Raw genomic sequence first — 24,705 nt, forward strand, 5'->3', positions numbered from 1 at the left:
AAACACTTTATAAAATTATAAGCCTAAAGAGAAAAGGCAAGGAGAAATTCTTCAATACAGGTGTGGCTGCAAACATAGCACTTCCTTTGAAAGACACTTTAGAAAAACAAAAGGAGTTCAAAGCACCAGTCCAGGAATTTAATGTGAATTAGCACACACTAACTAAACCAGGGCTACAAACTGCAAGTTACGAGGCACAAGAGCTCAACACGGAGTTACTAATTGACACCTGAATTAAAAGATTAAAATCAAGGCCTCCATGCAGACACCAACACCCCCGGTTCTTATAGGTGAGATCTGAGTCCTACATGTGGATTTTGCAGGTGTTTTCCTCTTTTAAACAAAACTCTTTATCATTTTATTCTGAAGTGACAACCAAACATCCCTGGGTGTCCTCAACAAGTGTATGCATTTATTATCATGCTGTGTTGCCAATACAGCCCTGGGGCGCTCTACACACACTGGTGATGATGAATGATCCAGGAGAATGGGCTGATGTCTCCAGACCCCTGTGCTTGCTTCTATGCCCCTCTACTAAGTGTGCAAAGCTGCTAAGCTAAACCATCTTGCTTACTAATCAGAGCAAATGGGCACTTTTTAGCTGCCTTGAATCTCTAGAGCCGTCTGCGGAATTTTTCCTCCTCCCCTCGCCCCCAGTCAGAGTTTCTCTGTGTAGCCCTGGCTGTCCTGTAACTCAGGCTGGCCTCAAACTCAGAAATCTGCCTGTCTCTGCCTCCCAAGTGCTGGGATTAAAGGCGTGTGGTTCCAGTCACTTTGTAAAAAGACGCTGTCGGCAATCTAGACTTCTGGCTTACCTCAGGCTTAAACCCTCAAGCCCAGTATCTATACCAGCTCTGCTTTGTATACGTTTAACACCAATCTCTGCTCTGCCAGTCGAGCCAGCTTTCCAAAGAGAGCTGTTCTATAACTGTAAAGACTTTCTGTCCCAGATCTTTAATTTGATGTTGATCCCTGACTAGAAGATGTCTTTAGCTAAGTTCACATCCACCCTACTACAACCAATGCTCCCGATATTACATTGAAAGTTCTGTGGCTCCAGGGAACTCAGCATGTAGATTAGTCCCTTATCTGGTTCTTTATCGTGTGCAGTTCTCTAGTGAGAACCAATCAATGGCTGCCTGTCCTCAGAAATAAAATATGTAGTGAGGTATTTCTTCTCAAGAAATCTAAACTTGTGCTTACATCATCTCTCAAGTCTACATTCTAAAGGTCGGGAGGGGGGTTGGAGGGGTAATGTGTTCTGTACTTCTCTGTCTCTCTCGTCTCTCTGTCTCTCTGTATGTTCATTCCAGAAGTCAACATTTGCTCTGTTCCCTCAACCACTCTCCAACTTTATTATTTGAGAGAGGGTCTCCTACTGAATCTGAGGTTAATCAATTCAATTAAATGGCTGACAGACCAACAAGCTTTAGGGACCAATCTGTCCTGTGTTCCTACTCTTACCCTGCCCTGCCCCAGCACTGGAGTTAGAGGAAAGTCTTTAGGATAATTGAGGAATTTGACAACAGTGAGTGCTCAGGTTAGTCAGCAAGGGTTTACATAGGTACCAGGATATCCAGAAACACTTATGTGCTTACCCAAAAGTATGGCAGAGGGTGGCTGGAACAATGGCTCAGGGGTGACAAGCACTTGTTACCCAGTTACAAGGAGTAGAGTGAATTTTATCACCCACATAACAATCCCACATATGCCGCAACCTCAACTTAAAGGCAGGGAGGTGGGACAGAATGGAGGAGCCATGGGCCTTACTGGCCTCCAGTTTGCCTTAAAAAGTGCAACAGCCAAACTCAAAGTGGGAGAGACATTGCCTCCAAGTGACAAGATGAGTGCAGAGAAAGATAGTCACATGCAGTGCACACAGCCACAAAAACACATCACACACACACACACACATAAATACTGCACTGCATGAAATACATATTTTTAGTTCCAACATGCTAGTTTTTTGTCTATTGGGAAATTAAACATTGCATAGGTTTCTCTTCAAAACCCCAATAATTTGCATAATTTTTAAGAATAGGCGTCAGTAAAAATAAAGGAAGGTTTTAATTAGTACGACAAAGTAGTCCAAATTGTTATATAATGAACTCTGGGAACTTCACACACATCAGCATATGTTACCCTTTCTTTAAACAGCTGCTTGTCTCATAGTGGTTCTTTTTTTATTTGAAGAATGGATTAATGTTCATGTTCTTGTTAGAAAACGACTCACATAATATTAATTTCATCAAGAAATGACATCAGAATGCCAGCATTTATTAAATCAATAGTATTATTATGTTTCAACTCCATCATACTGATTTGAATTTAGCCAGTGAAATATTTATAACAAAAATTTAATGAAAAAATCTATACGCTTAACAGGGATAAGCTTTTCCATTTTATACTCACAGCTGTAAAAAGCAATTTTTATCTCCAAGTGGTACATTCAATCAAGTTAAAAAATGATAAGGAGAAACAAAATGCTAGGTATGCCACCCTGAACCACACAACTCATAAAAGGTGATTATGTCAGGGCTATTCCACGGTGAGGTCTAAAATGTCTAAGCCACAAGCATTAGAAATATCTTCCACTGATTAACACCTGGCACCATGAAAACATTGGCAAGTTATCTCCTCTTTTGTAAAACACCAAAAGGAAAAAAACCAAGGGAATGAGGTGGTAGCTCAGTGTATAAACAGCTTCCAGTGCAATATTGGAGACCTGAGTGCAAATCTCCTGACACCCTTGTAAAAATCCAGGCATACAGCACGCATCTGTAATCCCAGTGGTTAGTCTGCAACAAGTGGATCCCAGGAGCTCCCTGGAAAATGACTTCTGGGTTCAGTGAGCAGCCCTCTCTCACAAAATAAGGTGAGCAGTGAAGACTAACATTCAATGCCACTGCTGGCCTTCACAATGACATGCACAGGCGAATATAATAAAATACACATGTGTATGCACTTCTGCATATGCACATAAGCACACACACACAAATATTCCTGGTATCCCATATATATATGCATAATTGAACATTGGTTTCTGCTATTTTCTTTCTCCTAATTCTTTAGCTCACTTCCAAGAACGCACCCAAGGTAACACCTGGGCAGAAGGTGCTGCAAGGGGACGAGGATTGGGAAAGGCTGCCCCATCAGCCTCACACCCACCCTAGCCACCTTGGAAGACACAATTAACCAGACGCACCCCTTTAGCTGTTGCCACTGTTGCCATGGAAACAGGAGACAAATTCCGAACTATCTTCCAATAGCAGCAGCACTTCTCAAGGAGGGAGGAGTCAGCAAGGAGCAATGCCCCACTCAGGTGACTGTCTATACACCCCTTTCCTGACTATAAGTCACAACTCCCCAAGGATCCAGCCTCTAGTGAAAGAAAGATGAAATTTCAAGACCTGTAAGTCATATAAAGTACTCAGAAATTGCTGGTTGTTTGTGAGCCTAGAAGCTGCCTGGGGCTGAGAAAAAAAGAAAAACAAACCCGGGTATGCCCCGTAGTTAAAACATTCCTGGAAACAGCTTGACCATAAGATAAAGAGGAATGTGAGGACATAACAGGGCTATCTGAAATGAGTCAACAACTCACAGAACTCTGACACCCTGCACGTACATGTAATTTTTCTGCTGATGTTTGAATAAGCCAATAGTGTATCACTATGCTGAATTCCACACCCCTAAGCCCTTACCCCATAAAAACCCCTAGCTTTCGAGCCTCATGGCCAACATCCGTTATCTCCTATGTGGGATGCATGTCGTCCAGAGCTCCATCATTAAACTGCCTCATGTGATTACAAGATGGATTCTCGTGTTTCTTTGGGTGCTCTCTCACTCCTGAGACTAGAGTGGGGGTCCCCGAAAGGGGGTCTTACACTAGCAGACATTTGTCATGGTGAAGAGACTGTAAACTGTAAGGTACCAGTCGTCTGTCAGTCATTTCCAAGGCCCTCCCACCGGTCACACTTGCTCCTTGTCACAAAAAAAAATCCATTCCTTAGGTGACATATCTCAAACTAGATGCTATTGACTTTGGGGACCAGTTTATCCCTTCTAGACAACTGTCCCGTGGACTGTAGGATATTTTGCCAAATCTTTGGCCCAGTAGATGCCAAAGGCCCAGGATACCTCACTGTGACAATCAAACATCTCCAGATTGCCCTTCAGTGTGGAAGAGAAGAGCAAAGTCAGATGTTTAACAAGACACCTGAAGGGTAGCTGGTCCCTTGTCTCTTTTCACAAACCTTCTCAGAATCTCTCTTGCTTCTCTAATGCTTCTGCCTTCCCCACCAACAGTAACTCACCAGAGTCCTACTGTACCAAGAGACTCACAGACCATTTCTTGTACCACTGACCAACTTGATGCTCCCTCAAGATAGGGAAATCTTGTCTCTGTGCCTGTCTACACTGTAAGTTCACAGCTCTTATCACCTGCCCTCCTACTGGCATCTTTCTGAAGATCTAGTGTGCAATGTTAAAAGATGCTGGTGGGCATAAGGGGATACTCACAAACACACCATTACTCTGAGCAGGACTCGGGTTCAAGAAACAGCAATCAGAAAAGATGCACCTAGCCCTCGAGAGATTTGAGACCCCAGGGGATGGGGAGAGGGTGGGGTATAGGGATATCCTCTTGGAGATGGGACTGTAGGTATGGGATGAGGAACTCAGAGGGCAGACTCGAGAGATCTGCCTGTCTCCAATGCACAGACACACACACACAAACACACACACACACATGGTCTCAGAATCATTCTGCTACACCTGGTTTTCTAAGTGGGTTCTGTGGATGTAAACTCGTGCCTGTACAACATGCACGTTACAGTAGGCTGTAGCCCCTCTAACTTCCACTTCTTGGAGGAGGAAAGGAGAGGCATGAAGACAACTTAATAGCTTTGCAGGTTGAGACTGGCAGAAAATGTTCATGTCACAGAGCCTTTCAATCCAGGATAGGGGAGAAACCCCAAGAGGAGAAAGCCAGTTACCAACACCAACCAGTGACCAGCACTGAGCAAATCACAAAAGGGCAGCCAGCCTGATGACAGATGCGCGCTTCAGTCAAATACACCTGTTCGTTAAAGAGACCACTCAGTCAAACATCAGGAGGAGGAGATAGAACTGGGTATTATAGATATGTATTGCTCGGTGACATGGCCAAAATTCTACTTCCACACAGAGGACTTAAGTTCCAGGGGAATATAAGAGTCCCACCTGAGGCAAAACATAGGTGTATCCATTTTCTCACAGCTGAGTGTAAGAACATGAAATATACAAAGTAGATGCCATAAGCTTTGCTGCACAGAAACACAGTGTCCCCCTTCCCTGCCCCCTCTTTGACTATAAAGCTACAAAACAAAAGAAATAACACAACACTGGCCTAAGTCTGCAATCTCAGCACTCAGTAGCATGAGGCCAAGGGGCACAAGTTCTAGGACAGCCCCAGGGTAATGGTGAGACCCAGTCTCCAACAGGCAAATAAACAAGGTTTAAAGAAATTATAGAGTACAGAATCTTTGGCATGTCGTGAACAGATTCTGCCACGCATGTATGTGCTGGTGTGGGTATGCACATCCACACATGTGCATATGCATGCAGGTCTGATGGAAATCTCTGGAATAGTTCTTATAGTTCTTTAGGCAGTTTTCTGCCTTCCTTTTTAATCAGGTTTTTTTTTTTGTTGTTTTTGTTTTTGCTTTTGTTTTTTGGATAGACCTGGAGCTTTGTTGCCTGACCAGTGAGCCCCAGGGGCCCACAAGCCCCCCCCCCCAAGACTGGGAATCACAAGCCTGTGCCAGCTTTCCGCAGCTCTTTCAAATGGCAGGGGGAAGTCTTTACCAAGGGAGCCCTCTCGAGCCCAGCAGCAGGAACAAACTCTCAGTAAAGGTAAGGTGTGCATGGAATCTTTCTATAGGAAAACAAATGGCCCTAACCGGTCCTCATCCAGAAACCCCTTCGCTCTGTTTATGAAACGGAACAAATTCAGAAGGCTAACGGCGCCATGTGCCAGCATACCAAACTAGATTAGCTGCTATTGCAACTCTTTAGTTACAGACTGCAAAGGTAAAATTGCATTTAACTCCCACAGTTACCGAGGTACACTGTTGAATCTGCTCAACAGCGATATGTGTCAAAGACGAAAGGAAGTGAGCCGTGCAAGGACACCAACAGGCTAGAAATCTTACATCACACTGTCTCGTGATGGACCACCAGCAGGACAATGCCCCTCAATGATCCTAATCATGGTCCTGAAACGGTTCTACTGCCAGCAAACACTTTAGGCAGTGTGATGTCATAGGGTGGAGACCCCATGTAAACAACTGGATTGTGGTTCTGGTCATAAAGAAATATGGGGCATATCATAATACAGAGCATAGAATACCTGCCAATGGAATAAAAGACTGTGTTGTGGGTTTATATGCTTGCTCTCCCATATTTCATTGCTATTTTCGAGCACAGCCTTCTATTGATTGAAAACGGGGTACTGTAAAACTTGTGTTACATGAGAAGCAACCCATGCACTCCTGTTTACCACACATTCTGCACAAAAAGGCTGTGTCACGCGACCTCCACCATCTGGCTTAGTAGAAGAACATTCTGGGCTGCTCTCACAATGTCAAGACCACTGGAAAATGCCTTTCTCAAAAGACAGCTCCATTGTTAAATCGATGCGCTCAGACCCATCATACATTGTTTTCAGACAGGTTTTCCACACGTCCTAGGCTGGCTTTGACCCTGCTGTGCTAACCAAGTCTGGTCTAGAGCCTCCATGCTCCACTCAAATTAGCTGAGATTACGGGCACGTCACATCACACACATAGAGTGGTGATGGGAATCGAACTCAGGGCTTTGTGCATGTTAGGCAAGCATTCTACCAATTGAGCCATGTCCCAAACTCCCAGCTTTGATGTACTAGGAGCCCTGATAAATTCAAAACCCATTATCCTAACCTCTGTGAGAGCCACAGATTCTGATGAGGAATTGGCCAGATTCAAGAATGAAGGCAATGAAGGTCAAACTTCCCAAACAGATAGGAGGCAGGAGGATGAGGGAGGTGGCTGAATGGGGAAAGCGCTGGTGTGGGAAACATGAGGACCTGAGTTCTAACCCTCAAAGGCTACCAAAAACAAAATAAAAAACAAAAAACAAAAAAAACTTGACAAAGCCTCAATGTCATTGAAATCCATGCCCTGGCAAGGCAGGGACATATGGAGACCTGGGGCTCCCTAGCCACCTCGGCTAGCTGAATTGGTGAGGTCCAGGTTCAATACAAGACCATGCCTCTAAAACTAATGGGAAGAGCAACTAAGAAACAAAGCATTGACCTCTGACTGACACACACGCACACACACACACACGCACACACGCACACACACACGCACTCACACACACACACACACACAAGCACACACGCACTCACACACACACGCACACACACGCACTCACACACGAAGCTGCTTATTTAGGGCTTACTGTTAATTAGGTTTGTTATTGTTGTGTGGGCGCGTGCAAATTAATATGCAGAGGGAGTACAGGAGAGGTTTTAAAACTTAAAAATGACACACTAGACTAGACGTGAGTCACTGAAGGCAGGACTGAGCTCTCTCAGCGGGAGTTAAGCCCTTGACATTTCAGCAGCATGATTGGTAAGATTTCCTAGAATGTGGTTTCTGTTTCTATGGAGCAGAGATGCTTTCTTCATTTCAATTCAACTCTAGCATCCTTCTCCTGCCTCTCCCACCAGAGGGCTGGGACTGCAGGCACTTGCTACCACATCATTTATATGCAGTGCTGGAGATGAAATCCAGGGTTCCACACATGTTAGACAAACATTGCCTAACTGAGCTGCATCGACAGTCCCAGCCCCTCTATCATTTGTCAGGAATAAGTTACAACCAGAATAGGGACCGTTGTGCTAAATCTTTTTTAAACAATGAAATTCCTTCAAGCAAGTGGTCAGGGAGAAATCCTTAGTTATTTTCCAATACAATACAGTTTCTAATATCCCTCAAAGTGCTTCTGTATTTTGCCTCAGATCCAGATGAGGAAGAGCAGAAAGCCTAATGGTGAGCCTCTTTGGTGTGTTGCTTCTGCTCATGTTCCAGGCAGAGAGCAAACAGAGCTCGTGCAAGTGACTGACTGCATGAGGAGACACAGAGCACGTGAACACATCACCCAAAGAGCAGGGCTGGCTGCATGAAATGAGATCCACGGCATCGACATGCCTATTTTATCCAAAGTGTAAAAATAATAAAAAGAATAGCCTGGAAAGACTGTCCGTCTGTCTCATAACGGCAGAACACTTTGGCAATTTTCTGTAATGACATGCAGCCCAGATGAGTCACTGCTCAATGACAGAAACAAAAGTAGAGTCCTGCTCCCTGACAAACACTGATGACAATGGGGGAGCAGAGATGTGGATAGATTTGTATCATCATTATCATATGTCTGTAACAATTGGCCAGGGCTGGAGAGATGGCTCAGTTGGTAAAAGTTTTGCTGTGCAAGGAAGAGGACTTGAGATCCCCAGCAGCCATGTGTAAAGTCAGACCTGGCAGCATATGCCTGCAATCCCAGCATGTAGGAGGCAGACATAGAAAGATGGCTTCAGCTTGTTGGTCGACCAGTCTGGCCAAATTAGTGAGTTTGAGGTTTAGTGATAAATACTGTCTCAAAAAATAAGGGGTCAAGAAGCCGAGGAAGGTAGCCAGTGTTGACTTTTGTCCTCAAAACATACTAGAACACATATGCACACATGTACCCATGTGCACATGTATACATACATATATCACACACACTACAAAAAAAGGAAGTATGGGAGCGGGGCTGTCAGTCTTACAGAGATGTGCAAATGAATACTGCAGGGACTCTTAAAAATATATTTGAGAGAGAGAAATATGAAGGAAGAGCAAAGACACTCTGACCCTCATCACACATGTCCCTGCCATTCCTCTGATCATAATCACCTCTGTGTGTGTTCAGTAGAGGGACACAGTAGAGCTTATTTTTATACAATCACTGTGTGTGACAAGAGGTGGGATTGGGTAGAAGCGTTCCTCCCCAGCAGGTTCCCATCTACTAGAACCCAGGAACAGGACACTCAGGTGCAAACAGAATCTTCACACGTGTAATTAAGCTGCACTCATTCGGAGTTAGCATTAGTGATAATCAAATGGCCAGTGTCAGTATCAGTACAGGGAAATGTGGACAGACAGACACAAAGAGACTATTAAGGTCATGTGAACACGGGAATGTAGAGGCAAACGCAGACTATCATCACTACAAACCGAGGGACTTCAGGCTTAACAGGTGGCTCCAAGAGATGGACAGATGGCTGGGCACATTTCTCTTCAGGTGGATTCCAAACCCACGAACAACCTAATTTAAATTATGTTACCTAATTAAACTTGATTTAAATTAATTTAAACCTACAGAAGTGTAAGAGACTATGTTGTCAAGACTTACGCTGTCTAGAACTCACTGAGTCCATGGCAATTTGTTACAGTAGCCTCAGGAAACAAACTTCCCAAGACGTACAAATTACAAAGTAAATACAGACTTCATCCAAATAAGATTAGCTTGTCCTTTTCTCTTCTGTGAAGTGTAATCAATTTATGAAAGTATCTCACACATGTTAAGAATTCAAATACTCATTGCAACCAGTTTTTATTGTGAAGTGCCTACCACCCCCATCCATACCCCCGCCTTGTGCTAACTCCTGTGAAGTGCCTACCACCCCCATCCATACCCCCGCCTTGTGCTAACCCCTGTGAAGTGCCTACCACCCCCATCCATACCCCTGCCTTGTGCTAACCCCTGTGAAGTGCCTACCACCCCCATCCATACTCCTGCCTTGTGCTAACCCCTGTGAAGTGCCTACCACCCCCATCCATACTCCTGCCTTGTGCTAACCCCTGTGAAGTGCCTACCACCCCCATCCATACTCCTGCCTCGTGCTAACCCCTGTGAAGTGCCTACCACCCCCATCCATACTCCTGCCTTGTGCTAACCCCTGTGAAGTGCCTACCACCCCCATCCATACCCCCGCCTTGTGCTAACCCCAAAGTAGTATTAACTACCAACTCTTAGAGTGATGCTTAGTTACAGCAAAATGTTGAATAAGATGGTAATTCTGAGATGGTAAAGTATCAAAAAATAGTCTGAATTCTCATAGGATGAATTGAAAGTGAGGAAAGAAGATGATTATATTTTAGAAAATGTAGACCAACTTAAATTAAATCCTGGAATCAGGGCAACAAGACATAATGGTCTTTCGCAGAGAGTAGCTGTTCAATAAATGTTTAATGAATCAGTTCCTTTTTAATTAAAAACAGATCAAGATTATTAATGTTTCTGCCTTTCAAGTCTTAATGTTCACAATTCTAAGTATAGTTATATGTTCAATTAATCTATAAATATATTAACTCAGAATTTTTAAATCTAGTGAGTTAAATGTATGTGGTCCATTCAAGAATCTGTTAATTTATTTGACAAATAGTTATTAAGTGGTAGGAATTCTGTTTCCAACCATGCACAAAACATATAGCCCCTATCTTCCTGGAGTTTCACGTTAGGCACAGAACCAAGAAATGACTGCATATCATTGTGGCACAGGGGATGACACAGAAACTGGTCATGGAACCTTGTTAAGGCTTCGGACCCAGGCCAGATACAGAATTCTTTAGAAGATTTATATTTGCAATCGGAAGATGAGTACTAATTGGACAGAAAGAATAACACTGGTACACAGGGAATTAGAAGAACATAAAAGACCTGCTTCGTGGTACCCTGGGAATCCAAGGAGGCTCGTCACTGCACGAGACTTCAAGGGCAAGCGCCATACTAGACTTGACAGGCCTTAGAGACACGAGGCAGCAGTGTTTAGCATAAAACCCTCAACAACAAAGAGTTCTGAAAGCAACAACCATCAACTAGGGTGTCTGCCAAAACCCACCTCAAGTTTATGTCCTAAACAGTAAGTCTAACTACAGTGCAGAGGAGTTTTGCTTGTTTTGGTTGTAAGAGATGAGCCCGCTCCGCAGCCACCGAGGTGTGGGGAAAATGAAAACAGCCGATGAACAAGGACCTGATTTAACCAGTTCAGCAAACTCAACACGGAGCAGACAGGCCCAGAGTTAACCCTGTCAACAGTGTGAACTCTTCACCAGCTGCTGGCGAAAAGTAAAGGCCAGCAAGGTCTCGCCAAGTGCGGACAGTGAGAGCCCACGCTGGAAGACCAGTACCCTCTCCCTAGCCTCTCAGAATAAGCAAGAAGGCAATGCCCAAGCTGGCCGAGTGATTTTAAAAGAGTTAAGAGTTTGGCAGTCCACTGCTGTTGAAATACAGTTCCTACTCCAGTCGTTGATGTAGGAGGATCTGGCAGAAGCGTGGTATGTAGCAAACACTTCAGAAAAAGTCTCATCAGCGATTGAGAAAACTGAGTCTAAAAAAATATACCTATCTCCTTGCCACTGGCTAGGCTGGAGCTGGAGTGAGCGCTCTCTCTGTGTGTGTGTGTGTGTGTGTGTGTGTGTGTGTGTGTGTGTGTGTGTGCCCACAGAATCCTCTATTTCTCTCTACCTCCCAAGTGCTAAGATTACAAGTGTGGGCCACGTGTCCCCCCTTTTTCCATGGGTCCTAAGAAACTCAAACTCAGGTTCTCACACTGGTGACACAAATGCTTTACACACTATACACTGTCACCACTGCCCCCGTTTTCAATCCCTTCAAAAATGCAAAAACACAAACGAGTAAAACTAGACAATGTAGTTTCTGTTCTTGCTTCAGTAGGGAAGACGAAGATAAAAATGGAATTTTCATCACGGAGAAGAATAAACAAAAATCTTTTAACCAACATCCTATAATATGAATATTTACAGAAAATCATTTTTAAAATTGTAATGGGGAGCAGACACAATTTTCAGAGTTTAAAATGGAAATGGGAAAAGCAGACAATCTCCTAACTACGGTACATAATTTACTAGACAGTAGTTTTCCTTTTCTTCTCTCAAATTTGTGGGTGTGACATATGTGTGCAGAATATGTATGTGTGTACTAAATGTGGGTGTATGTGTGCCCATGTGTGTGCATGCAGACACATTGATGCCAGAGTTCGCCTATGCAAACAAGAAGACATCTTCAGGTGTCAGCCTAGACAATGTCTGTTGCTCACAGTGCCGCCTGCCAGGTCAGCTGGCCCACCAGTTTCCTGAAATTCTCCAGTCTCTGCCTCGTTCCATCCCACTCTAAGAGTATCACAATTACACATTCAGCTTTTGCATGGGTGCTGGGGATTCAAACTCAGGGCCTCATGCACAGGCCTGGCAAGAGCATTTCCCAATGACATTGCAACAACTCTTCAAAGGATTGGGTTACATTTGAAAAAGGTGAAGAGAGAGGAAGGGAAAGAGAAATTGATCGTATTCATCACTCACCTTAAATACTTCCATCGGAAGAGGAGACTCAGCAGCAAGAACTAGGGCTTTTTCCAGAGCACATTTCCACTCGAAAGGCAACTTCAGATAATAAAGCTCTGTATCAAGGGCAAGCCACAAAGAAGTTAGGGACTGGAGCTCTGTCAGTTGCTTCTTTAGATTTTACCTTCCCACAGTTCTTGGCAGGGTCAGCCACTCACACTGCCCCGTAAGCAGCCACCTGCTACAGGGATTCTCTGAAATTAAAGAGCTGCTGTCAGAAATGGAGAATACTTAACAGGGCTCTTCCACGGGGGACATTTGTATGCATTCTATTGGCCTTCTGTGCGTAATTTAATGGCATTAATCACATTAGCAAGACTTTCCATCATCTACAGCCACAGTTCTATGTATCACCTAACAACGTCTGCCCACTGATGGAGAACTCACTCTCTGATAAATGTCTAACCTCTTAATAGCTCTTATCCGGCACCTACAGTTATTATAACACATTTCCCACTAAGTCTCTAAGCTCACATATGCTAAAAAAACAATGGTCAGAAAAATTATTAAAACCGAAATTAAAATATACAAACAAAAATTTATATTTATACTTGAAATGTTCCTACCACATGTCGACCATATTTCCCCCTAGGCACTGGGGAAGAGGGAAGATTTACACACAAAGGTTATACAGTCTGCATGCAAAATTAAAAGAAGAAGAAGGAAAGTTGAGTGGTTTTCACGTGTTGCCGAAACTGTAGTGGAATTTTATGGCCTGATCACAACAGATTTAAGACCTGATCAAAATGGGATTTGTGGAGGCTCTTGCTGGAAGTAGATGTGTTTATATCATCATCCCTAAATCAACCCTGGCTGCCTCAGACAGACTGTTAGAATATGAATATGAATTTAAGTACACTTAAAAGGCAACATTAAACCTTTGGGCTATATTTTTAATTTCTTACATGCCTGCTTTTGAGCAAGAAGACATATATTCAGATCCTTGCGGCTTCTAACCTCACCTTGAGCTTGAAGCTCCTTTACGCTAGCAGTTTATTTAGGGTTTTTTTGGGGGGGGAGTATAATCATAGTTGGTGAAAGGTCTTCCCAGACTTAGTCAAGTTACCGACACACTGTCTCCTGCTGCTGTACAGAGGGTGGTTCAGATATAGTAGCTTCTATTTGTCTGATAGTTTTTCTAGCATTTCACCTAGTGCTTTCTATCTCTAGCATACTTTTTCCCTAATCTGGCCTTTTTTATGAGCCAAAAATACGTGATTTTCCGCAGCTACAGTCCCCTTTCCTTCGTGCTAGACAGTCATGAAAACACTTCCTTCCTCGAGTTGCTTTTGTTGAGTATTTCGTCACAGCAATGAGAAAAGTGGCATCTAATCCCATGGCAAAGCACTCTCTTTTCTGCAAAACTAAACCCAGTTGGGGCAGGCGTCTCTACCACCTGTGACGACTGAACACCTCCAAGGTGCAATACACAGAGAACAATGTCCCCTGTGTGTGTTTTAGGAGACAGAGACACCCTGGGTACACCAGCGAATTTATGGACAATAAACAGCTCCATTAAAAGGACATAAAATTTGTTCTCAAAGTGGCCTGCACTGCAGGGAATTTAAAACTGTTCATCTGACTCCATTTACAGGTCGTGGGAAGTCATAAACAATTAAAGAGATAGTTCTCACCCATCTGTAACCAGGAGCCTGCAGGGAAGTGAGGAGACCTCCCTTTATGCAAAAGTTTGGCAAGCTCTGGTAGAGAGTGTTGCAGAAAGCAGCCATATCACCATAAATAAACAAATAAATAAATGGTTGGTCCCACTTCCATGTGTCTACCCATCCCAATGAATCATTTTCCTCCTTCACTACCAGGTCCACCGAAAAGATGACCAGCGAGGAAAGATGGAGCACTGGTTATTTATTAAGAGATAAGAAATCTGAGGAAATGTTATGAACTAAATCTGTGTTCTCCTGAATGCCTATATAACCTCGAATCTCCAGTGTGACATCTGGTGGTGATGAGGATTAAGAGGGACCTGCTGGGATGGCCCATTAAGGGAAATTACCGTGCGTGCTCTAATGAACTCTAGAGCCAGCTAGATGGTGGCCACGTGGGAGCCAAGAAAGGAGCCCTCACCAAACCCCCAGACAGGTGGCCACGCACTCTTGTTTCAGCTTTCCACACTGTAGAATCATGATAAAATGAATGTCAACTGTTTAAGCAACCCAAGTCTTTAGAAAACAGAAACAGTTTAAGCAAGAAGCATTTCAGTTCTATTCAGAAATTACCTGATTCCAGGATCAATCTAGTTTTTTTTTATTTTTGGTTTGTTTTGTCTAATTTTTGAAAGGGTAGATTTCTTTTTAAAAGAAATTAACATGGGAGAGGTCAGAAAAAAAGAGACTGCAGAGAAAAGGACAGAATTTTTCCCCTTGGCTTCTGTAAGTTCCAAACACCTATCATGTCTTCTAAACAACCACAGACAAAAAAGCAAGTGGGGTTACTCAACCTAGCCCTGACTTCATGAACTTCCTGAAAAAGCGAAAGCTGGCCACAGTACTCTGGACATAGTTTAAACTGGATGTCAATCATTTGCTGCATCCAACATGCTCAGCACAATGGCAAAAGTGCTCCCACACTGCAGGGTGGGGTGCCTTCACTTGCTCTCAGGTACAAGAGACCAGCCAGACATGGAATGTCCCACAAGGCTAGATCCTCAGACATGGTCAGTATAAAACCCAGTACATCTCCTAGAGTGCCCAACGTCTCAGCCACTTCTGTTACCTGTTTCTATTCTCTCTGTTCAAGGAAGGAAATGTCCTTTAAAAGGTAAAAGTTTGAGAGTGGGGATTGTTTACAACAGTGGGGATGCATTAGTGAGATGCATGGGAAAGGGAATCTCACCTCCCACAGGCCCCCCCCTCCCCTCACCATCACACAGGCTATGGAATTTCCCACAATGCCTCTCACCTCTGCAACTCCACTCTTCTCCCTCGGATCCTAATGCTGGGTAATTTTGTATTGGTTTAGTAATGTCGGGGAATAAGAGAATCAGCCTAATACTTTCTATACTCTCTGAAATTTTATTCACAATGTCATTTCAGCTCAGAAAATGGTGTTGTCATGTAAGTGGCACAAGGTACCCTGGGATTTGAAATTAATTTACACAAATCTTAACATATCGGGTTCCGTTCCCAAGTGAAAATTTGCGGTAATAATTGCCTCTTTTCTCAGGGGGAACTGTTTCACTGAATGAGGTAACAGAGTCCAGTTCTCATCTTGTAACTACGGTAAATGAGTGACATTGTGCCTTTTGCTTTCTCTCTCCCCTATACAAGCATCCATGCCAACACTTTAACAGTTGGGGAAATGAACTCTCAACAAATCACTTTTCCTGTCTTTAGACAAACTCATAAAGTCTTCTGTGAAGTCAACATTATGTCCAGAGACATAAGGACAGATAGCACAATTTATTCGTGTTTTGTAAAGATAGATATAGGCATCTTGAAGCTGAGGAACACTCAAAAGCAAATATTTCTTAAAGGGAGATTTTTTTTCCATTCAAGCATTGGAGGTTTCATAGGAAGGAGAAAAAAAAGAAGATCAAAGAGCATAAGAAGCGACTGGAAATTCCTTGCTTTACTATAAATCCTTGCATTGGCACGGATAAGTTCCTTGTAGAATTTATAAAGCAATTAGGCACTGGGCTGAGATTTACACAATCACCTTTCTCCACAAGTAACTTTCTCCTGCCAGGCTATGAATCCCCAGGCAAACCTAAGCTCCATCTTTTCTCACAGCAGGGACAGGACCTTTGTTTGTTACTACACCAAACACTTAAGGTATAAAAGGATTTCTCGGCTGCTTCTTATGTGGGCAGCAACAATACGGCTATTATAAAATACCAAGTTGTGCACGCCTTTAATCCCAGCACTCGGGAGGCAGAGGCAGGTGGATTTCTAAGTTCGAGGCCAGCCTGGTCTACAAAGTGAGTTCCAGGACAGCCAGGGCTATACAGAGAAACCCTGTCTCAAAAACAAAACAAAAAACAAAAAAAAACAAAAAATAAGTTATACATCCACGCGCCTGTCAGGTTTTTAACACGGATGCAAATACATGGAGTCCAGCACCAGGCAATGTTCCACAGCCAAAGCCCCTGAGTGACAGTGACAGTGACAGGTAAGGTAAGCAGAACTTCTCACTTTGGAGCCCACAAGACTCACACTGGCAACCAACAGAGGAGCAATTTGAACGAGGCTGAGAACTAATTACTCACTCTAAATATACCTATAAGGCTGACCACAAAATACAAATCTGGCAGGAGGAAATATTTCTTCCTTGGCATGCTTAAACGCATGAACAAGGTGACATTTTTGTTCTGAGGTTTTTCACCCAAAGGTAGGTAATAGTAAGAGGTCAACAGAGGCAATGAGATATGTGGGGCCTAGGACCTGGGGATTCCAATAGCAACACACAGGCTGATCCCTACGAGCTGGGGGACGTGGAAAAGTCGCTTACACAGTCACAATAGCAACTTCAATGGCTGTAGAAAGAGACCTGCGCCAAAAGGCACCACATTTTTTGAATCAAAATTAACAACATAGCAGATGTAAATGTACAATCTCATAGAATATAATGAATATTTACAAATGGTTATCCTATAAATGGAAGGTTTATATTTTTTTTTTGACTAGTTAGATCTATCAGAGGGCAGAACACACTGTTCTATCCCATTAGGCCTATGCAAAGCCATTTGGCAGTACCCCTGAAGCTACCTACAATTGATAACTTGCTTGGCAGGGGAAAAGAACAGATTAACTCTTTTATTTCTGTTTCCTTTACTATATAATGATGAGCAAGTGATATGAAATTTTGATCGATGGATGGATGTAAAACAGATGATAGACAGACAGACAGACACATAGATACATAGGTGATACATACATACATACAACATACATGTGAATGGGTGGTACATAGTTGTGTGAGTAAGTGGATGAGAAGGCGGCAGGCGGATGCACGGTGTTAAGGATGAATCTGGGCAACTGAATGGCTATAGATGGATAGAGAGCGAGTGTCTGCGTGTAAGTGTGAAGTGGGAGGGTATTAAGTGAACAAGTGTTACGTGGGAGTGTGGGGAATGAGATGAATGTGGGTAGACAGTGGGTACAGATGAACTGACACAGAGGAAGGAGAAAGGAAGACAGAAGAGGGATGTATGATAGAAGACAGATTGCACAAATGGATACATTGCTGCACACTGCATAGCTGCATACATGGGTAGACAGATGGATATGGACAGAAGAAGGGGCCGACGAGTGAACAGAAAACAGGCGGTCAGAAAGATGGGCATGCAAACAGAGATTGTGGAATATGCTTCCAAGACCACGGTCCCTAAGGGATGGGGAGACTATTCGAAATCCCAGCTGACCACCCCTTCCTTTCATTTCTGAGCCATTGACACCATCGGAATCTGACCTGCTGGTTGAGTTGACTGATGTTGTCATCAACATCGAGTTCTCCTTTGAGAATGCTTCTGATCCCTATCTTGGATCTTATTTTCTACCCTAAAGACTCTGACACTGACACACTTAGGTTCCACATAACTGGCATGTAAAAGACACATGAGCAGGTGTGTCCCGAGACACACCCACAGGAGTTTGACATCTTTATCACAAGCACATCACAGAGGAAAAAATGCCGCCTCTCACCTGAAGGTGGATCCATTCTGTATTTATTTTCTTGACACCAACCAATTGGTCGAAGTCTGTAATCCAAGTAAAATAACCACCGGTCATAGGATTCGGTGTGCTCCAGTCCCACATAGCGAAGGCGTAATCTTCCTCCGACATTCTCAATCACACTAACTATCCAGTACTGAAAGGGATTCTGGGAGTCCTGCAGCTCTATTAAGGAATCAACTGTAATGAGGTCTATAGGGCCTTTCCCTCGCAGAGGCTGTTCAAACAGAAGCAAAACTCCGTATTTTAAACTTGATTTTTTAAGGTTCCCATGGAAACAGATGACAGCAGAAGATAATCATTTTTCCCACGCCATCATCCAAGCGGTTCCCAAACATCCTGATATCCCCTGCACAGCCGCCACCCGCAACCCCTTCCTCTTCCACACACATCCATAAACCAACACCATTTCCAACAGTAAAAATCACAAGCGAATAGAAAGCAACAGTTTATGCCATTGTTTTAATCAAACAAATTAACCTTCCCAAGTAAAACTGCATTTATTAGAAATTAGCACATGTTTTTAGCAAAATTATTCTCAGATGCACCAGAGCAAGAACAACTGATAACAAAATGTCTATTTTTCTTTTCAAATTGACAGGTGTATCTAATATAGGACTGTAAATTTATACCACGACTTCTTAAGAGGTCACCTTACATCTAACAGCAGCCAGAGCACTGTCATATACAGATTAACTGAATGCATGCAGATGTACGTGCAGGTGACACATCTGAGACACATCTGTGCAAGTGTGGAGGCCGGAGGGCAATCTTAAATGCTGCTCCTGAGTCATTGTTTACCATTTTTTGAGAGGGATGGGGTCTCTCTCTAGCCTGGGACTCAGGATTAAGAAAGGCTGGCTAGCCAGTGAATGCCAGGCGTCTGCCTGCCTCTGCTTCCCCAGTGCTGGGATTATAAGAGCAGGCATTATTTTTTTCTTTTTCACATTTGGCTTTATTAAGTTTTTCTGCTGCTTAACTTGGGCATTGGTTTGGAAAACCGTTAATTAATTACTGCCCTTTCTGAGTAAACTTTTCTTGGCATATGAAGAGTGTCTCTCTAGCTGGCTACTTAGGGAAGCGTGTTTGACAGTTAACATGGTAAGGCAACTCTCACTATAGCCGTCTTTTAACCCAGTGGTTGAAAACAGCCATTAAGATAAGCATATCAGGAAAAATCAACATAAAACATTTGTGTACGCCATAGCACATAGCAGCTGTCATAAGTATTAATACCATTGCCAAGGAAGAAAATGAAGGTTAATTATAATAATAACAATAACAGTAACAATAATGAAAATCTGTATCTTATCCGCAACAACACCACCATTAGTAACAGTAATGAAAATCCGCGTCTTATCCCCAGTCATTCATTTAGGATTCCCCTTTCCAGTGTACCCTTAGGACAGAGTTGGTAATTTAATAATTACATACGACATATTGCCTGTCTTCCTGGTCAAGTACATATTAGAATTATTAATGTTTCATTATCACATTTTCAGACAAACCAGCAAGACTTGATGTTAAACTCTGCTGTTCCTAGGCCTAAAATCTGCCTGAGCCACACTTTAATACAGTCAGTGGTCCCTCCTCTTATTTTATGGAGATTGCTAATCAATGGTCTTGGGTAGCACATATGTGAGAGATCGTGGAGTTACTACGCACTGGAGATGAGCAATGAATGGTGCTAATGATTAACGGGCTCCTGGAGAGTACGCTAAGCACAGGAGCATGCTTACTCCTCTCCTGCCACCCAAGTTATCCTGCAGGCTGAGGCCTGAGGGTGATGGGAAGACATTCTGGTACATTGTTTTAAAATGAACTCAAACAGAGAAAACTTCCCAATTATTGGCTATAATACAGGAAAACATCAGTCGATCGCACTCAAATCCATTACCTATGGAATTCAGTTAATAAACAGGAAGTTATGCTGTGAGAATAAAAACATCTGTGTCCACATGTATCCGCAGAAGGATATACGCGAAGGTGCCACTAGACAGCAGAGGACCGGGCTGCTTCAGGGCTATAATAGATGAATAATAGCAATACATACACCTTCCAGAAGGTTTGCAGGGGCTGTCCGAGAACCAGTCAATTCACGGATGAGGAAGTCTGTCCAGTCTGTGTACTTCTCTTTGATCGCTTGTGAGAGAAGAGAGAAAAAACAAACACCTCAAATCATCCCAGACTTCTGTACATTGATGCTACTTCAGTATTTTTTTTTTTCTGAATTTCACACCTGATGATTAAGTGAGGAGTAATGAAGTTACAGCCACAGACCTGTTATCAAATACAGGCTTCCTACCCACCATGCGCCTGGGCATCTGGAGAGGGAGAGTCTATGGCCCTGACTGAGGGCCTGAAACTGCTTTGACACCTGTCTCAAACAACAATGAAGACATGGCAGCAGTTTGGAAAATCTGTAAAGAAAACATCAGAGCGACATTGCTCAGTGGGAAAGCACAACTAAGTCAAGAACTACATAACAGGCTTAAAGAGAAGGAGGAAAGGGGGTGGGGCTCAAGAAAGAAGAAACAGTGTATGGTAATGAGGGTGACAGCACGGCTTGAAGAAGGGGTGGGGAAAGCAGGGCGAGCATACATCACTGAAAAATGGTGTTCGCTGGACAGCTGAGAACACCAGCACTGACACTTCATACACTGGAGGTCCCTGCGTGAGAGCAATCGTACAAGACTACAGACGTCTGAGTGAAAACAAAGATTGTAAAATAGAAAAAAAACAGGTGCTTTTGCGTCGAGGCACAAAAGCGTAGACTGGAAAACAAGGAACACAGCGCTGTGACAAAAACAAAAGGAGGCCATTGGAGAAGTCATCTGTAAAAGGCAGAAAGTACTGCTGGGTGGTGGTGGTGGGGGGGCGGGGGGACGGGGGACGGAACTCGTTCTGTACAGCGCTTGCTGTGAACACATGAGGACTTGAGTTCCTTCTCCAGAGGAGGGAGAAAGGAAAAGGGGGGAGGGGAGGGGAGGGGAGGGGAGGGGAGGGGAGGGGAGGGGAGGGGAGGGGAGGGGAGGGGAGGGGAGGGGAGGGGAGGGGAGGGGAGGGGAGGGGAGGGGAGGGGAGGGGAGGGGAAGCAGGTGTGGGTGGGGCCAAGTGCTAGCCTCGCCCTCTGGCGCTGGGAGGGGGTTGCTACTCTTCCTGAGGACCACAGGTAGGCTCCCAGCACCCAGACCGCAGTGCAGAAGTGAGCTCCAGTTCCAGGGGTTCCAACAACCTCCTTTGTCCTAACTGCCTTTGCACACCTATTTTTACATATGGAAGTACATATATTAATATGTGGAGGGAAAACTACCTTCATGAGTTCTGTTGCATTCGGTAGAAAACTATCATATCACTTTTTTTCAATGCTAGAGCAGTTCTTTTAAAAATAATTTGGTTCTTTTTTTTTTTCTCACAGTGATGAAGGCTTAAACTCAGAGCCTTAGAAATGCTCAGCCACTAAGCTACCTCCCCTGTCGACTACAGCATGAGCCTGCAGACGAAGGTAAAGACACAGGCAGTAAATTAACTGGCACTTGCGCTTGCCTTTGCTTTGTACACAAAGACCTCCCCTTTCCTCGGTTTTTCCTCTCCAGAGTTGAGGCTGTTCTTAACTACCTCTTGCGCTTACAGAAGAAAAGACAATCAGCTGCAAGCCTCCAAGCCCTCAGTCCCTCCAATTGTTTATAAATAGATAAAGCTGTCCTAGGCAGGCAGAACATCAGGAGAGCACCTATCTACTTAAAAATGGCAAGATTGGGACAACATATAGAAGTGTCTTTGGAAAATATGGATTTTGCAGCATACATATCACAAGACAAATAAAGTAATAAGGGGCCCCGCGCTTCACAGAATTTTTGTCTACATACAAGAGAAAACCATTCATTTTCCTCTTCACGGCTATTGCTGATAAACACGTAGTCCAAGTTATCATTTACGGTAAAATTCTCAAGTATTCGAGCATATCGTGAAGATACAAACAACTGTGGAATTTAAATTGTCCTGAGCACTAGAGAAGGGGGTAGCAGGGGAGATAGTGCTGAAATTTGCCTCTGGTAATGCCTGGGGTACTGGGATCTTCTGACTGTCCCTTACCATGGAACACTAGGAAGGGACCTGGTGTCTCCCGGAAAGCGAACAAAAGACAGATCTGTAGCCTGCAGAGATACACTAACCACCTGCACTTAAAAACAGCGGTGAGACAGTTCTCAGAAATTGTGTGCATTTTAAGAGAACTATTTCAGTCACTAGCCTTCAACGCTCTAAAGTCTCAAACAAATGACAAGTCTGCCCTAACAAACGCCACCACTGGTGGCCGTGGATCCTGAAGAACAACACGGGCCGTCCTCTGGCTGCCACAGGTATGAGCACACTCGTCCTAAACACATGCAAGCACATGCAGAATGAGAAGGCAATCGAACAAACAGCTGCGTCCATCAAAATACAATTAAGTGCAACGCATTTACAAATCTCCCTCAACTGCACATGCATTAAGCAATTTCTTATTTGGATGCATTCTAGAACAAACTCAAGTGTCCTGGGGAAATCATTTAGGATAAATTGAGACGGAAGTTGATTGACAGAGCCCATTGCTCACAATGAACCTATTTTCCTTTAAACAGTGAGGGGCAGATTCTTTTTTATCTAGAACAATTAGAATTCTGCACAACCTGGAAAGACCCAGTATCCCCCAGAAACAGTAATGGTCTTTTTCTTCCTAGTGTCTTCCTGGAAAAAGGAAGCGGTACAATCTGCGTGCGCAGCCTCTGCCAGAGGGGTGGGCGGTCTCAACCCTAACCATGCTGATCTTCTCTCGTGCCCTGAGCACCCCTAGAGATGCATGGGAACTGAGGCACACTCTTTGCACATGATTCTAGCACCCACCTCGGGTTCTTCAACTCTTGAGCTAGTACAGGACGCTGCCTAACCAAACATCTAACAGCCAGGCCAATTCTTTAATCCCAAACACTCAGTCTCCAAAGCCTGTTTGACCAGGTTATTATATCCTAGTCTAAAGTAAATGTTATTAACTGGCTATCCGTGACAAGCTTCACAGAGTTCATACGCTTATAAACTTGAGTGTTAGGCTGTATGGGTGCGTTCAGAGAATGTGTGGTGTGCCTGTGTGCATGCGTGTGCCCATACTAGTATGTATGTGTGTGCATATATTCATGTGTGTGTGTGTGTGTGTGTGTGTGTGTGTGTGTGTGTGTGTAGAGACAAGCACCTCCTCTTAGTTGGCATTAGGCTTCATCCTTTCTCAGCATGAGATTCCTAAGAAAGCTCTCACTCCTCAGGGCCCCATTATTGAGGGTCTCAGATGCCTATTTTATTTTATTTTATCTTTTGAAACAGGCTGATATAGCCCAGGCTAACTTTGCCTTCCTTATGCAGCCAAGAACTGCCTTTGACTTCTGACTCTCCTGCTACCATCCCCTGTCCCCTGTTCCCTGTGTGTGTTCTCATCCCAAGCTTATGCAGTGCTCAGTGTAGAACCCAAGGCTTCCTATAGTCTACATAGAAAAGAACTCTACCCACGGAACTACATCCTTAGCCCCGGATTCTATCTCTACTTTTTTCCCTCTCAATAAGTAAACAGGAAATTTCAAATGAGAAAATCCTTAAGGTCCTGTCCTCTACGACCCTTAAAACAAAGCAAAAGTTTGGCAATAGTGGGTCAGGAAGTACGACAGGGAAAGACTCTCGAAAGGCCTAAAACGTGCAAAGGAATACACCGCTCAGCTGCTGCCACAAAGTCATGTTTAACGCTAACTATAAGTTCTGCCTGCTTGATCATATAAGCAGAATTCATGTGCACTAACACATGTGAACCACTAGGGAAGACCAGCTGTCATGAGAGCCTGGACAAGTTCCCTGGGCTTTCTTCTATCAATTACAGACCAAATTATGTTTGGTGGGTGGGGGGAGGGGGTGGGGAGGAAGCTTTTCCACTAACAAGTAGTTTTCAGCAATAAAATGTAACAGATATTAACTGATGCTTTTCTTCACATTAACACTAAGACCAGCCAGGTGAGATTCGCAGTTAACAAACAAAAACTCTCGAGTCAGCCGCAGAAGCAGCAATTTGTCAGCTTCTTTGGAAGAAAACATTCACGCCAGATGAATGAGTCCCAATCACTTTGCAACTAGTATTTCTTCAGCCAAGGGAAGATGGGGCAATTGGAGCTTTAAAAGACCAAAACTAAAATAAAAGAGTGCAATAGGTCCCCATCTAGACATTGTCTCTAAGTACAACCTAATATCCACTTGTCCAGGAATCATAAGCTCTTAGCAACCAAATCTGGAGATGGCTATAGCTAAGGCCAGTGTCTCAAGCTAACACTACTGCTATGTGAGGCCAGATGATCCTTGGCCAGAAGCTGTTGTGTGCGCTGCGTACACTTTGCAGTATCCTGAGACTCTCTCATTAATGCCAGGAATACCTCCCCCTGATGTGACAACATAACTTGTTCCCAGAAAATGTGAAAGGTAACTAGGTGGCAAATCTTCCCCAAGTGGAAACCAATGGTTCA

General features: G+C 43.7%; 1 protein-coding gene across 5 annotated transcripts in view; it reads right to left on the reverse strand.

Annotated features, from left to right (window-relative positions):
• Sfmbt2 (Scm like with four mbt domains 2) overlaps positions 1–24,705 on the reverse strand; it is a 189,329-nt gene that overhangs the window by 103,205 nt on the left and 61,419 nt on the right. For all 5 annotated transcript variants that reach the window (XM_029469511.2, XM_029469516.2, XM_029469524.2 and 2 more), the window contains 3 exons: positions 20,226–20,314; positions 18,143–18,389; positions 12,441–12,538 (listed from right to left, as the gene is read on the reverse strand). In XM_029469511.2, the coding sequence (XP_029325371.1) occupies positions 12,441–12,538; positions 18,143–18,389; positions 20,226–20,314 (434 nt within the window). The remainder of the gene's footprint in view (positions 1–12,440; positions 12,539–18,142; positions 18,390–20,225; positions 20,315–24,705) is intronic.

This window comes from Mus caroli, unplaced genomic scaffold (assembly GCF_978045245.1).
Source record: "Mus caroli unplaced genomic scaffold, Mus_caroli_1 scaffold_2, whole genome shotgun sequence".
In the NCBI taxonomy this organism is placed as follows: domain Eukaryota; kingdom Metazoa; phylum Chordata; class Mammalia; order Rodentia; family Muridae; genus Mus; species Mus caroli.